Source organism: Argopecten irradians, chromosome 4, assembly GCF_041381155.1.
Source record: "Argopecten irradians isolate NY chromosome 4, Ai_NY, whole genome shotgun sequence".
Taxonomy (NCBI): domain Eukaryota; kingdom Metazoa; phylum Mollusca; class Bivalvia; order Pectinida; family Pectinidae; genus Argopecten; species Argopecten irradians.
The window spans coordinates 20,035,799-20,056,117 of NC_091137.1; the positions used below are offsets into that span (position 1 = coordinate 20,035,799).

The window sequence follows — 20,319 nt, forward strand, 5'->3', positions numbered from 1 at the left end:
ACTCGGACAATACAAAGTAAATTTTGGGTCCGAATGACAAAAATCATACATAAAATGTTCTTATTACTCGAAATGAGATTTTTGGACGAGATTGCTGATTTCTTTTTCATAAACTACCGTAGAACGGCATTTCAAAATATATATTTCAGTTTTCCTGCTATAATTTTGCAACTACCATCGGTGATTTTGACATTTCTCTTGCTCACATTGTTTCACGACATTGTACTATATATACAAAGTAAAGAGATAGTCAGCAGACATGAGAACTCCCTTAATTCGAACACTCATATAACTCGAAGTTTTATCTCGGTCCTTTCGAGTTTGTATTAACAGAGTTCCACTGCATAATAATCCTTGTGTTTAAAACAAGGTACTGAAGACATTTTTACTTCTCCAAGAATAGGTCATTATCATATAGATACTATTCTGCCAACTGTCATCAAACCATCTGGTCTTAGGACCTATTGTACTTGGGATTAATATTCTGCAAGGTTTCAACAAACTTCAGAACCTTTTTTGCCTTGAAAACAATATTATTTTGATAAAGAAACTTGACAACAAAAGACTTCCCATATACCTCTTGTTCATATCACTTCTTGCCTGGTAAAGTAAAAATTACAAGTTAATTGATGTGTAAAAGAAGCAGGTTGGTGTGACTTGTACATATATGTATAGTGTTAAATATGGTCTCTTTCCCTCAGCTGATGGAGCATGCTTATCTGGCTCAGTCAGTAGAGCCATTGATTTTCACGCCGGAGACCCAGTTCGATTCCTGGTCGGGATATTCAACAGGACTCATGACAAATTTTCCCTGTTCTTGTACATATGATTATAAAGCCAACAAGACATCCGGGTCCTGTACCTTCCATTTATAGACACTTGGAACGAGACAAGGATCTGATAACTAACTCACCTGATCTGACAGTGACAGCACATGTGCGTTCTTTGTGGTGTTGACATGGAGTACATGAAACTTGTTACGCTTGCAGAGATCATATGCAATTCCAGCAAAAGAAGTACTTCCGGTCTTAGGAATTCTGTTGTAGATAAGAATGCCTTCATCAAGTCCAGTGCCGGTTATTTCCACCTTAAAAACACAATACAGACATAATAATCAGAGATCTGTTTCCATGCATGTGACTATATAATTGTGACGATACATATATGGACATTTCAGCCGTATTGTCCATCAGCTAGACATTTCAGCCGTATTGTCCATCAGCTAGACATTTCAGCCGTATTGTCCATCAGCTAGACATTTCAGCCGTATTGTCCATCAGCTAGACATTTCAGCCGTATTGTCCATCAGCTAGACATTTCAGCCGTATTGTCCATCAGCTAGACATTTCAGCCGTATTGTCCATCAGCTAGACATTTCAGCCGTATTGTCCATCAGCTAGACATTTCAGCCGTCCATCAGCTAGACATTTCAGCGTATTGTCCATCAGCTAGACATTTCAGCCGTATTGTCCATCACTAGACATTTCAGCCGTATTGTCCATCAGCCGTATTGTCCATCAGCTAGACATTTCAGCCGTATTGTCCATCAGCTGACATTTCAGTATTGTCCATCAGCTAGACATTTCAGCCGTATTGTCCATCAGCTAGACATTTCAGCCGTATTGTCCATCAGCTAGACATTTCAGCCGTATTGACATCAGCTAACATTTCAGCCGTATTGTCCATCAGCTAGACATTTCAGCCGTATTGTCCATCAGCTAGACATTTCAGCCGTATTGTCCATCAGCTAGACATTTCAGCCGTATTGTCCATCAGCTGACATTTCAGCGTATTGTCCATCAGCTAGACATTTCAGCCGTATTGTCCATCAGCTAGACATTTCAGCCGTATTGTCCATCAGCTAGACATTTCAGCCATTGTCCATCAGCTGGACATTTCAGCCGTATTGTCCATCAGCTGGACATTTCAGCCGTATGTCCATCAGGACATTCAGCCGTATTGTCCATCAGCTAGACATTTCAGCCGTATTGTCCATCAGCTAGACATTTCAGCCGTATTGTCCATCAGCTAGACATTTCAGCCGTATTGTCCATCAGCTAGACATTTCAGCCGTATTGTCCATCAGCTAGACATTTCAGCCGTATTGTCCATCAGCTAGACATTTCAGCCGTATTGTCCATCAGCTAGACATTTCAGCCGTATTGTCCATCAGCTAGACATTTCAGCCGTATTGTCCATCAGCTAGCTTTTGTGGCTGTGTGGATGAGTGTCGGTACTATGTATTGTAAAGCAATGGTGAGAGTGGCCCACTCTTGGATGGGTGATGGATCCGTTGGTTTGGGCCCCGGTCTCGGCACGTTACATTTGGTGGCAGCAAATAGGCCTGGCATCCTTTGGGGTGCCCCTGGACAGCACGGGAAACACAACTTTCCCTTGGACTGGGTGGTGACTAGTGTTGTTCTAGTCATGAGGTGGACCTGCTATAACAATAGCAGTTGTGTGCTGATCATGAGGATGCCAGGTTGAACCTAGGAATGCTTCGGGACGAAGTTTGTTAATGAGGGGGTTAATATGACGATACATGGATATGGGCATTTCAGCCACATTGTCCATTAGCTAGCTTTTGTAGCTATGCAAATGAGTGTCTTAGAAAAGCAATGGTGAGCGCGGCCCACTCTTGGATGGTAGAGGGATCCGTTGATTTGGGCCCTGGCCTTGGCCCGTTTCATTATTATGTGAGAATATACAAATATATGGAGCTAAAATGGGTTTTATTCATTCTTAAAATTGACAAACAAGAAATGTCAACTAATCAATCTTAAAAGTCTCAATATATTTGAATGGAAAGGGAGGGTGGTTGGGTGATTATTGCAGACCTCACAGGAAAGGGAGATTATCCTCTATATCCAATCAGGGAATCAAACCCTTGTCTAAGATAAGGACATGCACATAACCATGGTGTAAATCAACCACTCCAGCTAAAAAATGAAAATACCAGTAGTATTGATTTTTGCCTAACACAGAGGATTTAACTTTGATATACATGTATCATTTGTTTCTGTAAACTGATTTATTTGCCGATGTTCTTTGATATTTAAAACTAAAAGATTCTAGCATTCCCATGAGTCTATGGACAATGCTACAAGCAAGACTTTCCAAGCATCTAAATTTCAATTGAAGTGAATTATCAAATTTCTCCTGATAACAATTGTATACTGAATGTTTTATATGGGTATTAAACCATCTGTCAAAGATAAATATCAGTCCAGGGTTACAGAAAATCTTTGTCTAAGAGAAATGTCTGCTTTATTTAAGAAAACTTTTCCAACAAGTCTGATTTAGTGTGTCTGACTTACATACTGAATAATCACTTTTTGTATAAAATCTTTATGGTTTATTTAATTGAAGAAAATTTCTTCATTTCAATGTTTCATAAAATTCTCCCTTTTGTGCCCCAAAAGCATGCTAGTTGAGCTAAAACACATACTAAAGTTACAATTTCTTTCAAAACTCCATTATCACAGTTGAAATAGCTTTGTATGTTTATGTTCCATACTTCACATCACGCAGCAGAAAGCCATAAAACCCGTGGGATAAATCTGTCGTGGCCTGATAGCTGTGGAAGGTTTCACAAATGACAGCAGCATTTGAGGGATCTGACAGTAATTTGTCAGTAGGTCAGCTAGGGTGGTTACGCTGTAAACGTCTCAGCCTCACGAGACACTAAATCATCCTACAGCTCCAGCTACCACTACCAATTTTAGATATGCAATTTGCCAAAAGATATTGAGTTTTGTAAAATGGCCAAGGTAATTTGATCAGGAGCAGAGTAAAACAGCAGGGTGTACATAAACTACCTCATCTCTCTGCTGCCTACAAATCTATTCTCTTATATCAAAATTCAATCCCTCCACAGTAAGACATACTCCCTGAGGACTATAGTGTTTTCCATATAAGGTCAGGCAGCCAATTTACTATGGTGTACAATATAAATTTTATAGAATTGTCTTCAGTAAGTAACCTACAATGCTACAGAAATCTTGTATTTTAGCTTGGCAAGCTTAGTTGGCAAAAGGTGGCCCATGGAATATCTACTGTCACACAAAGCTCATTATCACCGCACCAAGATACTATAACCAATTAGAGCTGGCATAAAGGGACCTGAGTAGAAATGCTCTGGTTTTATGGCAATTAAAAAGCCAATAAATCTGTAACATGAAGCTTAAGCTTTTCACAAAGTATCTGGAAAACCATCTGCTCATAAAGCACTTGGGTCGAGGTCAGTTATAACAGTACAATCTAATGAGTGATTATTATAATACCTGTTAATACATGTGACGTAAGACTTTGACATTAGTACTCACCTGATCATTTGTGATGTTACCTGAGATATCTCGTAGAGTTTTAACATATTTTATTGCCAAAACATTATTACAACAGGACTGGACACGTGTAAGATAATTTGTTAGTACTCACCTGATCATTTGTGACATGACATATCTTGTTGGCACTTACCTGGTCATTTGTAATTGTGAGATATCTCGTTATTACTCACTTGGTCATTTGTAGCTGTGAGATATCTCGTTATTACTCACCTGGTCATTTGTAGCTAAGACATACCTCGTTAGTACTCACCTGGTCTGACTGTGAGACATCTCGTTATTAGTCAATTGGTTTGATTGTGACATATTTCGTTAGTATTCACATGGTCACTTGTGACTGTGAGATATCTCATTAGTACTCACCTGATCATTTGTAGCTGTGAGATATCTCGTTAGTACTCACCTGATCATTTGTAGCTGTGAGATATCTCGTTAGTACTCACCTGATCATTTGTAGCTGTGAGATTTCTCGTTAGTACTCACCGGGTCATTTGTAGCTGTGAGATATCTCGTTAGTACTCACCTGATCATTTGTAACTGTGAGATATCTCATTAGTACTCACCTGATAATTTCACTGTAAGATATCTCGTTAGTACTCACCTGATCATTTGTAACTGTGAGATATCTCATTAGTACTCACCTGATCATTTGTACAGTACCTGAACCGTTTAACGTTCCCAGCCTAACGCAAACGCAACGCAAAAAAATCGTCCGTTAGCTAACGCTAACGATTGCTAACGCTAACGATTAACGATAAACGATTAACGCAATACCTGCTAACGATTAACGATTAACGCAAAACGATCGGCTATGATAAACCGGAAATACCATTGTTATAATCACTGACACGGCTTGACGGTAAATGAATTACGGATCTTGATGTTTTGAAATACAAACCAAAGTACAAGAAAAACTGGAGCATGTTCGGGATTTAACTTTCTGTATATCATATAAACATTTGCCTATGAAAACTATATGGACACGATGAAGTCAAAGACGACAGTACTCGATGCAAAGTTTCCATGTACAAAATGTACGTTTACAAAATGAATGACATGTGCAACTGTATGTATGGAGAAAGAATGGTATTATTCTAATGTGTCATATTTACCCGATATTTTAAGAAATAACAAATTGTTACAACATCTCTTTACTGATAATCACACAATGAAGTCAAACACGACTGTACTCGATACGAAGTTTCCACTTCACACGTACGTTTACAAATTACTTGTACAACCGTATGTATTAAGAGAGAATTGTATTATTCTAAGTGTCATATTTGTCCGAAATTTTAAGAAATAACAAAAAAATTGTTACAACAACACTTTATTGATAATATTACAGTCACAATGTCATAACTTTGGTGAAGCGATCAGGCGTATACTGGTACATGTACTTTAAATGGAAACATTTTCACACAAACTTATTTAAAATGCTGTAAATAAAATTTCCATCTATATGTTTGTTTTATATTATCGATGTTTCATAACTCAACAATGGTAATAATTAACATTTTATAGTGTTTCCCGCATCAATCACAAGTTTCAGGGTTTTTTCAGATTGTCGAAAGTCTCTTCCACTTATCATGGCAAATTGTATTCTCGGAATATTTGTTTCATAACGGATTACACGCTGTATATTACTAGGGTGTGCATTCATAAAAGCTCATTGCTTACAATTGACTAGCTAGGCATCGATTTTAGGGTCGTACGCTGTACATGTACATTTACAAATGCACGTACATACGCCACAGCTACAGTAATAAAGATTGAACATTTGAATTCGTGTTTCGCCATTTGCAGTTCTCACATTTTATAGTTCATGCATATAATAAAGATATAAAGAATGAAAATATTTCATTTCCAGTTATTTATATTCATATTAAGTCAATTATGCATAATCATTGATGACAACGACGATGAAGATAGTGATGCACATGCATACATGTATGTTCACTGAAGATAACTGTAAAATTGCATTGCGACAATTTTCTACGTATATTTGTAACTGGTGTAAGAAATATAGTTATTTGATCACATTTCACATCAAGCAACTCTTCAATTTACAGTTTAAACAAATTAATTATTCATACCAGAGATTTAAATAGTATTATTTAAATCTCTGTTCATACAATGTATAAGTGTAAGCTAATTCATTCCAACGTAATCTATAGGAAAGCATATTGCACTCATCAAAACTTTGAAATACGACAGTACATATATGTCCGTTAAATGTACTGTCACAGTGTACATTTTTGTAAGGGGCACAGGGTATAAAGTTAATCTCCCTCCCAAGAAGGTGTTAATTACAGGTGAACTCCGCCCGTGGCCAGCTACAGGGGGTCGACTCAAGGTAACACCAGTCGTGACCTATATACCTGTACAGGTAAAATACCCGTGCGCGTCACGCTGGGAATTGAAGAGATTCCAGGTACAAATAACAACAAACACATGTGAGAAGGTGCACGTGACTGTCCGTTTTTTATTGATGTGAGCTTAAACGTATATCCGTGTCTGATTTGATACGCGTACAGTACGTGTGAAGGCTTACAATGTAAAGTTCGAATTCTCTACACGTGTTCTACATGTAGTTGTAGGTATACTCGTACATTGCAAACATTTACATCATTTCATTCCATTTTCATATAGATACGAGTACTAATTAATTGCGTTTAAAAATATGTACATGTAAATGCCAAATCTCACCTATTCCCCGTGTTTAAACTCAACATATTAATGATTTTTAAATTTCATGAATTTATTTACAAATCTCCCTTGTCTTTTTTTTGCGTTCTTCGTACATTAATAATATTTAACATAACAAGAAGAATATTATGCAGCGTGTCTGTAATAACAGTTTTATATTTTTATTATCTGTTTTAGCTATTTTCTCTTGTAATCTTTTAGTTGTCGTGGATTCTTTCTAAAATAATGCTTTTGACATTAATATTCTGTAAGACAGTTTCGTTAATATTTGACATGCTTTCGCAGAAATCATAGTATTTACAAACATATAAATGATATATGTTTCAGATAATAATAATAAAACAAGAGGCCCAAGGGCCTAAACGGTCATCTGATTACCTTGGCAATAATCATATAGGAAATTAATTAGATATCGTGTAATGGTAGCCATCTTCGATTTGGGATCAACCAGAGACGTAACAACACTTTGTCAGGATCATGTCAGGAACATTTCATCCAAGTTTCAGCCAAATCGCACCTGTAGAACTTGAGAAGAAGTTCAAAATGTGTTTTCAAGATGGCGGCTGTGGCGGCCATCTTGGATTTCGGATCAACCCGAAAAATAAGAACACTTTGTCGGGACCATGTCAGGATCATTTCATGCAAGTTTCAGCCAAATGGCACCGGTAGAACTTGAGAAGAAGTTCAAAATGTATTTTCAAGATGGCAGCTGTGGTGGCCATCTTGGATTTCGGATCGACCCGAAATAAAAAATAAGAACACTTTGTCGGACCATGTCAGGATCATTTCATGCAAGTTTCAGCCAAATCGCACCGGTAGAACTTGAGAAGAAGTTCAAAATGTGTTTTCAAGATGGCGGCTGTGGCGGCCATCTTGGATTTCGGATCAACCTGAAAAATAATAACACTTTGTCGGGACCATGTCAGGATCATTTCATGCAAGTTTCAGCCAAATCGCATCTGTAGAACTTGAGAAGAAGATCCTAATGTGTTTTCAAGATGGCGGCTGTGGCGGCCATCTTGGATTTCGGATCAACCCGAAAAATAACAACACTTTGTCGGGACCATGTCAGGATCATTTCATGCAAGTTTCAGCCAAATCGCATCTGTAGAACTTGAGAAGAAGTTCAAAATGTGTTTTCAAGATGGCGGCTGTGGCGGCCATCTTGGATTTCGGATCAACCCGAAAAATAACAACACTTTGTCGGGACCATGTCAGGATCATTTCATACAAGTTTCAGCCAAATGGCACCGGTAGAACTTGAGAAGAAGTTCAAAATGTGTTTTCAAGATGGCGGCTGTGGCGGCCATCTTGGATTTCGGATCGACCCGAAAAATAAGAACACTTTGTCGGGACCATCTCAGAATTATTTCATGCAAGTTTCAGCCAAATCGCACCGGTAGAACTTGAGAAGAAGTTCAAAATGTGTTTTTAAGATGGCGGCTGTGGCGGCCATCTTGGATTTCATAATGACCCGAAAAATAACAACGCTTTGTCAAGATCATGTCAGGATCATTCCATGCAAGTTTCAGCCAAAATCGCACCGGTAGAACTTGAGAAGAAGTTCAAAATGTGTTTACAAGATGGCGGCTGTGGCGGCCATCTTGGATTTCGGATCGACCCGAAAAATAACAACACTTTGTCGGGACCATGTCAGGATTATTTCATGCAAGTTTCAGCCAAATCACACCAGTAGAACTTGAGAAAAGTCAAAATGTGTTTTCAAGATGGCGGCTGTGGCGGCCATCTTGGATTTCGATCGACCGAAAAATAACAACACTTGTGGCCATGTCAGGATATTTCATGCAGTTTCAGCCAAATACACGAGAACTTGAGAAAAGTCAAAATGTGTTTTCAAGATGGCGGCTGTGGCGGCCTCTGGATTTGATCGCCCAAAAATAACAACACTTTTTCAGGACCATGTCAGGATCATTTCATGCAAGTTTCAGCCAAATCGCACCGGTAGAACTTGAGAAGAAGTTCAAAATGTGTTTTTAAGATGGCGGCTGTGGCGGCCATCTTGGATTTCGGATCAACCCGAAAAATAACAACACTTTGTCGGACCATGTCAGGATCATTTCATGCAAGTTTCAGCCAAATGCACGGTAGAACTTGAGAAGAAGTTCAAAATGTGTTTTAAGATGGCGGCTGTGGCGGCCATCTTGGATTTGGATATGACCTGAAAAATAACAACACTTTGTCGGGACATGTCAGGATCATTTCATGCAAGTTTCAGCCAAATCGCACCGATAGAACTTGAGAAAAAGTACAAAATGTGTTTTCAAGATGGCGGCTGTGGCGGCCATCTTGGATTTCGGATCGACCCGAAAAATAACAACACTTTGTCGGGACCATGTCAGGATTATTTCATGCAAGTTTCAGCCAAATCCCACTTGCAGAACTTGAGAAAAAGTTCAAAATGTGTTTTCAAGATGGCGGCTGTGGCGGCCATCTTGGATTTCAGATCGACCTGAAAAATAACAACACTTTGTCGGGACCAAGTCAGGATCATTTCATGTAAGTTTCAGCTAAATCGCACTGGTAGAACTTGAGAAGAAGTTCAAAATGTGAAAAGTTAACGCACGGGTCAGATGACCTAAAAAGTGATAATCACATTAAGTTTTGAAATGTCATTTAGATACGAGTATTTCAGAATGTTTTCACAGATAGGAGCGTACGTCATGTATGCGATCTTGTTACTGTACATATTTTTATTTCAACCACATCTAACAAGCATATATACATCCAAAAGAGATATAAAACAATACAATACACTTTATTTATATTTTTTTTTATTTCATAGATGTGATGATAATCGTTTCTACACGAAGCGGTAAACGTAATATATATATCACGTCAAGCATCCTATTTTTAGTGGATCGTCAAAGCACCCCCCCCCCCCCCCCCCCCCCCCAAACGATTTCTAACCGGCATTTGGTTCTATTTTTAGTGGCTAACGATTAGCGGAAGTGGGTCCGATAACAATTAACATAAACGATTGCTAACGCTAACGATTGCTAACGGAAATAACGCAAACGCAAACGCAAACAAACGCAAATTTGGGAACGTTTAAACGGTCAGGTACTGTCAGGTACCACCTGATCATTTTGATAGCTGTGAGATATCTCATTAGTACTCACCTGATCATTTGTAACTGTGAGATATCTCGTCAGTACTCACCGGGTCATTTGTAGCTGTGAGATATCTCGTTATTACTAACCTGATCATTTGTAGCTGTGAGATATCTCGTTAGTACTCACCTGATCATTTGTAGCTGTGAGAAATCTCGTTAGTACTCACCTGATCATTTGTAGCTGTGAGATATCTCATTAGTACTCACCTGATCATTTGTAACTGTGAGATATCTCGTTAGTACTAACCTGATCATTTGTAGCTGTAAGATATCTCGTTAGTTCTCACCTGATCATTTGTAACTGTGAGATATCTCGTTAGTACTAACCTGATCATTTAAAGATATCTCGTTAGTACTCACCTGATCATTTGAAGATATCTCATTAGTACTCACCTGATCATTTGTAGCTGTGAGATATCTCGTTAGTACTCACCTGGTCATTTGTAACTGTGAGATATCTCGTTAGTACTCACCGGGTCATTTGTAGCTGTGAGATATCTCGTTAGTACTAACCTGATCATTTGTAGCTGTAAGATATCTCGTTAGTACTCACCTGATCATTTGTAACTGTGAGATATCTCGTTAGTACTAACCTGATCATTTAAAGATATCTCGTTAGTACTCACCTGATCATTTGAAGATATCTCATTAGTACTCACCTGATCATTTGTAGCTGTGAAATATCTCGTTAGTACTCACCTAATCATTTGTAGTTGTGAGATATCTTGTTAGTACTCACCTGATCATTTGTAGTTGTGAGATATCTCGTTAGTACTTACCTGATCATTTGTAGCTGTGAGATATCTCGTTAGTACTCACCTGATCATTTGTTTGTGAGATATCTCGTTAGTACTCACCTGGTCATTTGTAGCTGTGAGATATCTCGTTAGTACTCACCTGATAATTTGTAGCTGTGAGATATCTCATTAGTACTCACCTGATCATTTGTAACTGTGAGATATCTCGTTAGTACTCACCTGGTCATTTGCAGCTGTGAGATTTCTCGTTAGTACTCACCTGATCATTTGTAGCTGTGAGATATCTTGTTAGTACTAACCTGATCATTTGTAGCTGTGAGATATCTCGTTAGTACTCACCTGATCATTTTGTAGCTGTGAGATATCTCATTAGTACTCACCTGATCATTTGTAGCTGTGAGATATCTCATTAGTACTCACCTGATCATTTGTAGCTGTGAGATATCTCGTTAGTACTCACCTGATCATTTGTAACTGTGAGATATCTCGTTAGTACTCACCTGATCATTTGTAGCTGTGAGATATCTCGTTAGTACTCACCTGATCATTTGTAGCTGTGAGATATCTCGTTAGTACTCACCTGATCATTTGTAGCTGTGAGATATCTCGTTAGTACTCACCTGATCATTTGTAGCTGTGAGATATCTCGTTAGTACTCACCTGATCATTTGTAGCTGTGAGATATCTCGTTAGTACTCACCTGATCATTTGTAACTGTGAGATATCTCGTTAGTACTCACCTGATCATTTGTAACTGTGAGATATCTCGTTAGTACTCACCTGATCATTTGTAGCTGTGAGATATCTCGTTAGTACTCACCTGATCATTTGTAACTGTGAGATATCTCGTTAGTACTCACCTGATCATTTGTAGCTGTGAGATATCTCGTTAGTACTCACCTGATCATTTGTAACTGTGAGATATCTCATTAGTACTCACCTGATCATTTGTAACTGTGAGATATCTCGTTAGTACTCACCTGATCATTTGTAGCTGTGAGATATCTCGTTAGTACTCACCTGATCATTTGTAGCTGTGAGATATCTCGTTAGTACTCACCTGATCATTTGTAGCTGTGAGATATCTCGTTAGTACTCACCTGATCATTTGTAGCTGTGAGATATCTCGTTAGTACTCACCTGATCATTTGTAACTGTGAGATATCTCGTTAGTACTCACCTGATCATTTGTAGCTGTGAGATATCTCGTTAGTACTCACCTGATCATTTGTAACTGTGAGATATCTCGTTAGTACTCACCTGATCATTTGTAGCTGTGAGATATCTTGTTAGTACTCACCTGATCATTTGTAGCTGTGAGATATCTCGTTAGTACTCACCTGATCATTTGTAGCTGTGAGATATCTCGTTAGTACTCACCTGATCATTTGTAGCTGTGAGATATCTCGTTAGTACTCACCTGATCATTTGTAGCTGTGAGATATCTCGTTAGTACTCACCTGATCATTTGTAGCTGTGAGATATCTCGTTAGTACTCACCTGATCATTTGTACTGTGAGATATCTCGTTAGTACTCACCTGATCATTTGTAGCTGTGAGATATCTTGTTAGTACTCACCTGATCATTTGTAGCTGTGAGATATCTCGTTAGTACTCACCTGATCATTTGTAGCTGTGAGATATCTCGTTAGTACTCACCTGATCATTTGTAGCTGTGAGATATCTCGTTAGTACTCACCTGATCATTTGTAGCTGTGAGATATCTCGTTAGTACTCACCTGATCATTTGTAGCTGTGAGATATCTCGTTAGTACTCACCTGATCATTTGTAACTGTGAGATATCTCGTTAGTACTCACCTGATCATTTGTAGCTGTGAGATATCTCGTTAGTACTCACCTGATCATTTGTAGCTGTGAGATATCTCGTTAGTACTCACCTGATCATTTGTAGCTGTGAGATATCTCATTAGTACTCACCTGATCATTTGTAACTGTGAGATATCTCGTTAGTACTAACCTGATCATTTGTAGCTGTGAGATATCTCGTTAGTACTCACCTGATCATTTGTAGCTGTGAGATATCTCGTTAGTACTCACCTGATCATTTGTAGCTGTGAGATATCTCGTTAGTACTCACCTGATCATTTGTAGCTGTGAGATATCTCGTTAGTACTCACCTGATCATTTGTAGCTGTGAGATATCTCGTTAGTACTCACCTGATCATTTGTAGCTGTGAGATATCTCGTTAGTACTCACCTGATCATTTGTAGCTGTGAGATATCTCTTGTTAGTACTCACCTGATCATTTGTAGCTGTGAGATATCTTGTTAGTACTCACCTGATCATTTGTAGCTGTGAGATATCTCGTTAGTACTCACCTGATCATTTGTAGCTGTGAGATATCTCGTTAGTACTTACCTGATCATTTGTAGCTGTGAGATATCTCGTTAGTACTCACCTGATCATTTGTAGCTGTGAGATATCTCGTTAGTACTCACCTGATCATTTGTAGCTGTGAGATATCTCGTTAGTACTCACCTGATCATTTGTAGCTGTGAGATATCTCGTTAGTACTCACCTGATCATTTGTAGCTGTGAGATATCTTGTTAGTACTCACCTGATCATTTGTAGCTGTGAGATATCTCGTTAGTACTCACCTGATCATTTGTAGCTGTGAGATATCTCGTTAGTACTCACCTGATCATTTGTAGCTGTGAGATATCTCGTTAGTACTCACCTGATCATTTGTAGCTGTGAGATATCTCGTTAGTACTCACCTGATCATTTGTAGCTGTGAGATTTCTCGTTAGTACTCACCTGATCATTTGTAGCTGTGAGATATCTCGTTAGTACTCACCTGATCATTTGTAGCTGTGAGATATCTCGTTAGTACTCACCTGATCATTTGTAGTTGTGAGATATCTCGTTAGTACTCACCTGATCATTTGTAGCTGTGAGATATCTCGTTAGTACTCACCTGATCATTTGTAGCTGTGAGATATCTTGTTAGTACTCACCTGATCATTTGTAGCTGTGAGATATCTCGTTAGTACTCACCTGATCATTTGTAACTGTGAGATATCTCGTTAGTACTCACCTGATATTTGTACTGTGAGATATCTCGTTAGTACTCACCTGATCATTTGTAGCTGTGAGATATCTCGTTAGTACTCACCTGATCATTTGTAACTGTGAGATATCTCGTTAGTACTCACCTGATCATTTGTAGCTGTGAGATATCTCGTTAGTACTCACCTGATCATTTGTAGCTGTGAGATATCTTGTTAGTACTCACCTGATCATTTGTAGCTGTGAGATATCTCGTTAGTACTCACCTGATCATTTGTAGCTGTGAGATATCTCGATAGTACTCACCTGATCATTTGTAGTTGTGAGATATCTCGTTAGTACTCACCTGATCATTTGTAGCTGTGAGATATCTCGTTAGTACTCACCTGATAATTTGTAACTGTGAGATATCTCGTTAGTACTCACCTGATCATTTGTAGCTGTGAGATATCTCGTTAGTACTCACCTGATCATTTGTAACTGTGAGATATCTCATTAGTACTCACCTGATCATTTGTAGCTGTGAGATATCTTGTTAGTACTCACCTGATCATTTGTAGCTGTGAGATATCTCGTTAGTACTTACCTGATCATTTGTAGCTGTGAGATATCTCGTTAGTACTCACCTGATCATTTGTAGCTGTGAGATATCTCGTTAGTACTCACCTGATCATTTGTAGCTGTGAGATATCTCGTTAGTACTCACCTGATCATTTGTAGCTGTGAGATATCTCGTTAGTACTCACCTGATCATTTGTAACTGTGAGATATCTCGTTAGTACTCACCTGATCATTTGTAACTGTGAGATATCTTGTTAGTACTCACCTGATCATTTGTAGCTGTGAGATATCTTGTTAGTACTCACCTGATCATTTGTAACTGTGAGATATCTTGTTAGTACTCACCTGATCATTTGTAGCTGTGAGATATCTCGTTAGTACTCACCTGATAATTTGTAACTGTGAGATATCTTGTTAGTACTCACCTGATCATTTGTAACTGTGAGATATCTCGTTAGTACTCATCTGATCATTTGTAGCTGTAAGATATCTTGTTAGTACTCACCTGATCATTTGTAGCTGTAAGATATCTTGTTAGTACTCACCTGATCATTTGTAGCTGTGAGATTTCTCGTTAGTACTCACCTGATCATTTGTAACTGTGAGATATCTTGTTAGTACTCACCTGATCATTTGTAGCTGTGAGATATCTTGTTAGTACTCACCTGATCATTTGTAGCTGTGAGATATCTCGTTAGTACTCACCTGATCATTTGTAGTTGTGAGATATCTTGTTAGTACTCACCTGATCATTTGTAGCTGTGAGATATCTCGTTAGTACTCACCTGATCATTTGTAGCTGTGAGATATCTCGTTAGTACTCACCTGATCATTTGTAGCTGATAAGTGTCTTGGGTGACCTACACCTACATGATTGTTTTGGAGTTTGGCAATCGCAGTTTCTGAAAAGTAAAAAATATAATACCAGGCAGTGAACAAATGTTCTCCATATTGAAAGGACATGTATGATGTTAATGAAATAACCAGAAGTAAATCTTTATTTTAAGCTTTTATCATTATTTATACAGAATATGAAGATGTAGATGTAATATTTTCTTTGAGATTTAACTTGTACCGCAGCCCTTACCAGCCCCACCCTCCTCACAATTGTGTTCCCCTAATCCACACAACTACACATAGCTACACCCATCTAACAAATGTATATATCTTATCCTCACAAATCTGTATTGAAGATTTCGCTACCTTTTGCCTACAGACCTACGAGTTCCCCCCCCCCCCCACAAAAGACTTAGAGATTTGCACCATATCACAACTACTGAAGTGAAATAATAAGGACCTACAGACTTTTCCTCCACCTACAGACTTATGAGTTTGCCCCCCTCCCTAAAGACTTACATATTTGCCCCTAGCACCATATCACAACTACTGAAGTGAAATTATGAGGACCTAAAGACTTTTCCTCCACCTACAGACTTATGAGTTTGCCCCCCTCCCTAAAGACTTACATATTTGCCCCTAGCACCATATCACAACTACTGAAGTGAAATTATGAGGACCTAAAGACTTTTCCCCACCTACAGACCTATAAGTTTGCCCCCCCCCCCCCTCTAGAGACTTACAGATTTGCCCCTAGCACCATATCACAACTACTGAAGTGAAATAATAAGGACCTTAAGACTTTCCCCCCACCTACAGACCTATTAGTTTGCCCCCCATTCCCTTAGGTACAGCACCATAACAATCCTAGTATCCTAAGACATATAAGTTTGCCCCCTATGTACCTACAAGTTTCACCCTCTGCTTATATAGACCTACTTCGCCTGCCCCTTCCTGCTTCATGTGTTTGCCCCTCTCCCCTCCCAACCCATCATCATCTACATACATTCTCACATATTAATTATGTACATTTAGGACCTATGAATCCCCTACCACCACCAATCTATATCCCCACTTTATGTGTATTTATCTGATGAGAAGGATGACAACATTACACACTTGACTGATATCGCTGCACTTGATGACCCCAATCAGCGGTTCCTACCATAGTTACCGATCAAGTGTAATAATTAGCTATCCCTACCATACAGCCCCAGTATTGATCAGGAAAGTGGATTACATTGTAAGTGACAAAAAACTCCATCAGAATCGGAGAACATTAGGAATCAATATTAACAGATTATGTCGACTCAATAGTTAAGGTGACATAGAAATCATAGCAGCATTACTAAATATTGATTTCAAACAGATTTACGTGTGAAATTCCTTGGTGGCACAGTAGGTGTTGTAATCAAATAATTTTAATCTCCATAAATTAGCACTTAAACAGGGGTGATGAGATGTAGGATTAGGAGTGATATAGGGTCACTACTCTATCCTCAAAGAGAAATCCTGAGTAGTAATCGAGTTATAACTAAACATCACCTCAGAAGACCTTTTAAAGGAGTCTACAAAGTCATTCTTACTGATAAACAGATAACTAAAGTTTACATTTACAATAAACCTCAGCTTCACGGTAAATGTAAGGTTTGCATGAGTCACAAAGATGACTTCACAATGAATAGTAAGGAGCTGGAAAATGCAGAGCCAGAACAGGTTAAGACCTAGAAGGGCTATTAGCTAAGGGCTAGACAGGGGTTAAAAGTCAGACCAGATTTAGGATAAAAAAGGATTAGGGTCAGACTGGGTTAGGGCTAAACCAGGGTTTGAACATGTACATGGGACCTGTGAACACTAACTAGATGCTCTACCGATTGAGCTACCTGGTCGGCTGAGGATAACCCTATCCAGAGCCATTATATTATTGAGTGTTAATTAAACCATCACCATGAAACACAGAATGTCTGACATGTGAATGAGTCACTAAGTCTATTGTAAGTCTGAGATCGCCAAGTCGATGTAACCATAATTTGAGACTTGAATGAGTGACTAAGTTGACTTCAAACACTAGATATAGGATAAGCAGACTATTACATGGAGGGAGACACAGATGTGATGTGCTAATTGGGACAGACATGGATTTGTAGACAACAGCAGATAGAGAGATAGATGTGTCCCAGGAAAAACCTCAAGTCTCCTGATAAAGTCATTACCACCAGCCAGACCAATACATTTCTCCAAACACACCAGTCCTAGGTATATGTCACAGGACACGGTTTGTATTTGTAGATATTGAACACGGGAATAAGGCTGCTATCTTCATTTGCCTTGGAAAGAATTGTAGTGAGATTGGACTAGGTCAATCATTGGTGACCAGGTAGCTCAGCAGTAGAACATTCGGCTAGTGTTTGGAGGTCTCAAGTTTGAATCGCGGTCTGGCTGCTACATTTTCTCCTCTCTTGTTACAAACTTGGCGCCCAACACTAAATACCCATAGTGGTGGTATAAGCGTCTTGTATGTCTTTGAGGGCAAAGACTAAGTGGTAGAGCATTTGGCTAGTATTCAGAGGTCTCCAGTTTGAATCCTGGTCTGGCAGTTACATTTTCTCCTCTCCTGTTACAAAATTTTCCCTGTAGCTCAGTCAGTGTTGATCATGGATTGTGGAATACTACTCTCTTTTTTGACTCTGGTGCCATATACTGCTTAGAACAATAGGACACTTAAAAGTAGAACCTTGAATAGCAATACCTTTAGTAACAAACACGTTTAAAACCGTGGATCCTTGAAATAGCTTCAAACATCAATACTTTTCCAAGAGACTTATGCAGAATCTGGGAGGGTTGACGGGTCTGCAATAGCTATACATATGTGAAAAGATGAAGAAAATTTGAGAATAATCTGTAAAAGGAATGACTTTAAAAATTCTCCTTTTTTCCAATTACCGTATTCGACCAAATAAGCGCCCAGGGTGTTTAAAAAATTGAAGAAAATACACCTAAGGTGCTAATAAGACGAAATTATTGCAAATCTATACAGTTTTGTGTAGTTTTGGTCTTTATATATGCCTGGGCAATTGAAATTGAGGCCTCAAAAAGGGGGAGGGGTGCTTATAAGGACATGGGCGCTTATTGAGTGGAATACGGTAATTCAAAATCTTGACATGTCAGTCAGACTTGTTTATAATGACCACTAGATAGACAGATGAAAATGGTCTTTACCAAAAAAACTTTACACACAGGTTGAATTGGATTGAAATTGGTCAATTGAAACCAAAGAAAAGTGTTCTTATTAAACAGGTGATTTTTGTACAGAGTTTGTCACTAAGGCAGGTTTTTACTACATTGTATATGCATTTGTATAACCATTTAGTGGAGTTTGATATTGATCTGTGAAGGAATATATTGATAAGAAAAAAAAGTAAGAAAGGCAACTGATAGATGGAAGGAAAAGACTGTGCACCGCAAGAAAGACAGTGTACATACAATATAGAAGGCCACCAAATAGCCATCCATCTGATGATGGGAGCTGGGAAGATCTTTGTGACTTTTGAATTGTGATGTTACCATATACGGAGCTGTACTACATCACTTTACACTCTACAGCACACAATCTATTTGTCCATTACAAGCTAACGCCATACAATTCTATCACATCGCTGAGACTCTTCTGTCAGTACCAATTTGGAAACTCTTTCCTTATGCTGTAATTAATACAATCATCAATTGCCTAGGTCCCAGGAGTGGAGTCGCCAATCAGACAATCTGTTGTTAAGAAGATCAAACTATGACCTTCAAATAACCTCCATATACCTAACCAGTCATATTCATGGTAACACATCACTTAACGTGTACTTTGAAATTCAAGCTTTGGGTAGAACTGTGCGAGAGGTAACCCAATCACCCAGAGAATACTCAAGTGGTCGATCAGGTTTTATTGCAGAATCATGCTCCATTTAATGCAATCATTTAGATAACAAACAGGTACATTACAACTATTTCATCTGATTACCTAATATTATCTTAAAACAATTAAAATTTCAAAATAATTCTTGTCCCACAAACAAAATGCTAGATGTCTAAGCCACACTGACTTGGAAGCAAGGAAAACTAATGTGGTCAGCAAATGATATTTCATTTTTCATGTCCAATCAGAAAAACAACCATTGACCTAAGACTCCGGTGAAAGCAAGGTGTGTTAATTTAACAATTGTTGATGACAATTATGGAGGCCAGGCTGACTGATCAGAGGTTATATAATTAAGGTATTACATAACCACTGGCCTTCCACCTCTGGATGGTGAATTCAGATCATATATGGAGCAGTTTTCAGGTACTGACCACCGGTCATAAGCTTTTGTCCAGGTACTCCAGCTATCCTTCATTAACAAAACCTGGCACATCCTTAAATGATATTGGCTGTAAATCGGACGTAAAACAAAACAAACCCCGACCACAAAACTTAAACGTATTTATCCCTTATATTGATCATCTAGACAGAGTTTTCTATTATCTGTTGTCATTGAAGACACCAACTGTACCTGATCGTTACCTCTATAGAAACTATAGTTACAGTACTGTCTCACAAAGAATGGCCCATTGTGTGGCAGAGCCAGTGTTCATGTGCTATATCCTGATAAAATTACCTGCAGTACACTTAATCTGATACAAAATATCAAAATTTCAAAAACACTTTTATGACCTCTGTGGCCCCCAAGTAGAGATTTAGTATCATATATCAGTATCCCATTATTTGACAATAGGTCATTAACTTTGACTGTTGACCTTTAATATCTTTAACAAACTAGGACACGAATTGTTGTGTTCTGGATTTATTTTTCTGTACCATTTTGTTACATGTCTCTCCACCACATATACCGTATTTTCCCTAATGATGGCGCCGGGCGCGGGTAAATGGCCTAGGGGGGCGCCGTTATTTGAGACCATT

At 38.6% G+C, this 20,319-nt stretch overlaps 1 protein-coding gene across 1 annotated transcript in view; it reads right to left on the reverse strand.

Annotated features, from left to right (window-relative positions):
- The window catches only part of LOC138320884 (heparan sulfate 2-O-sulfotransferase 1-like), an 82,147-nt gene that overhangs the window by 34,297 nt on the left and 27,531 nt on the right, over positions 1 to 20,319 (reverse strand). Inside the window, exons 2-3 of the mRNA XM_069264170.1 lie at positions 15,363 to 15,439; positions 914 to 1,087 (exon numbers count right to left, since the gene is read on the reverse strand). Of these exons, the coding sequence (XP_069120271.1) occupies positions 914 to 1,087; positions 15,363 to 15,439 (251 nt within the window). The remainder of the gene's footprint in view (positions 1 to 913; positions 1,088 to 15,362; positions 15,440 to 20,319) is intronic.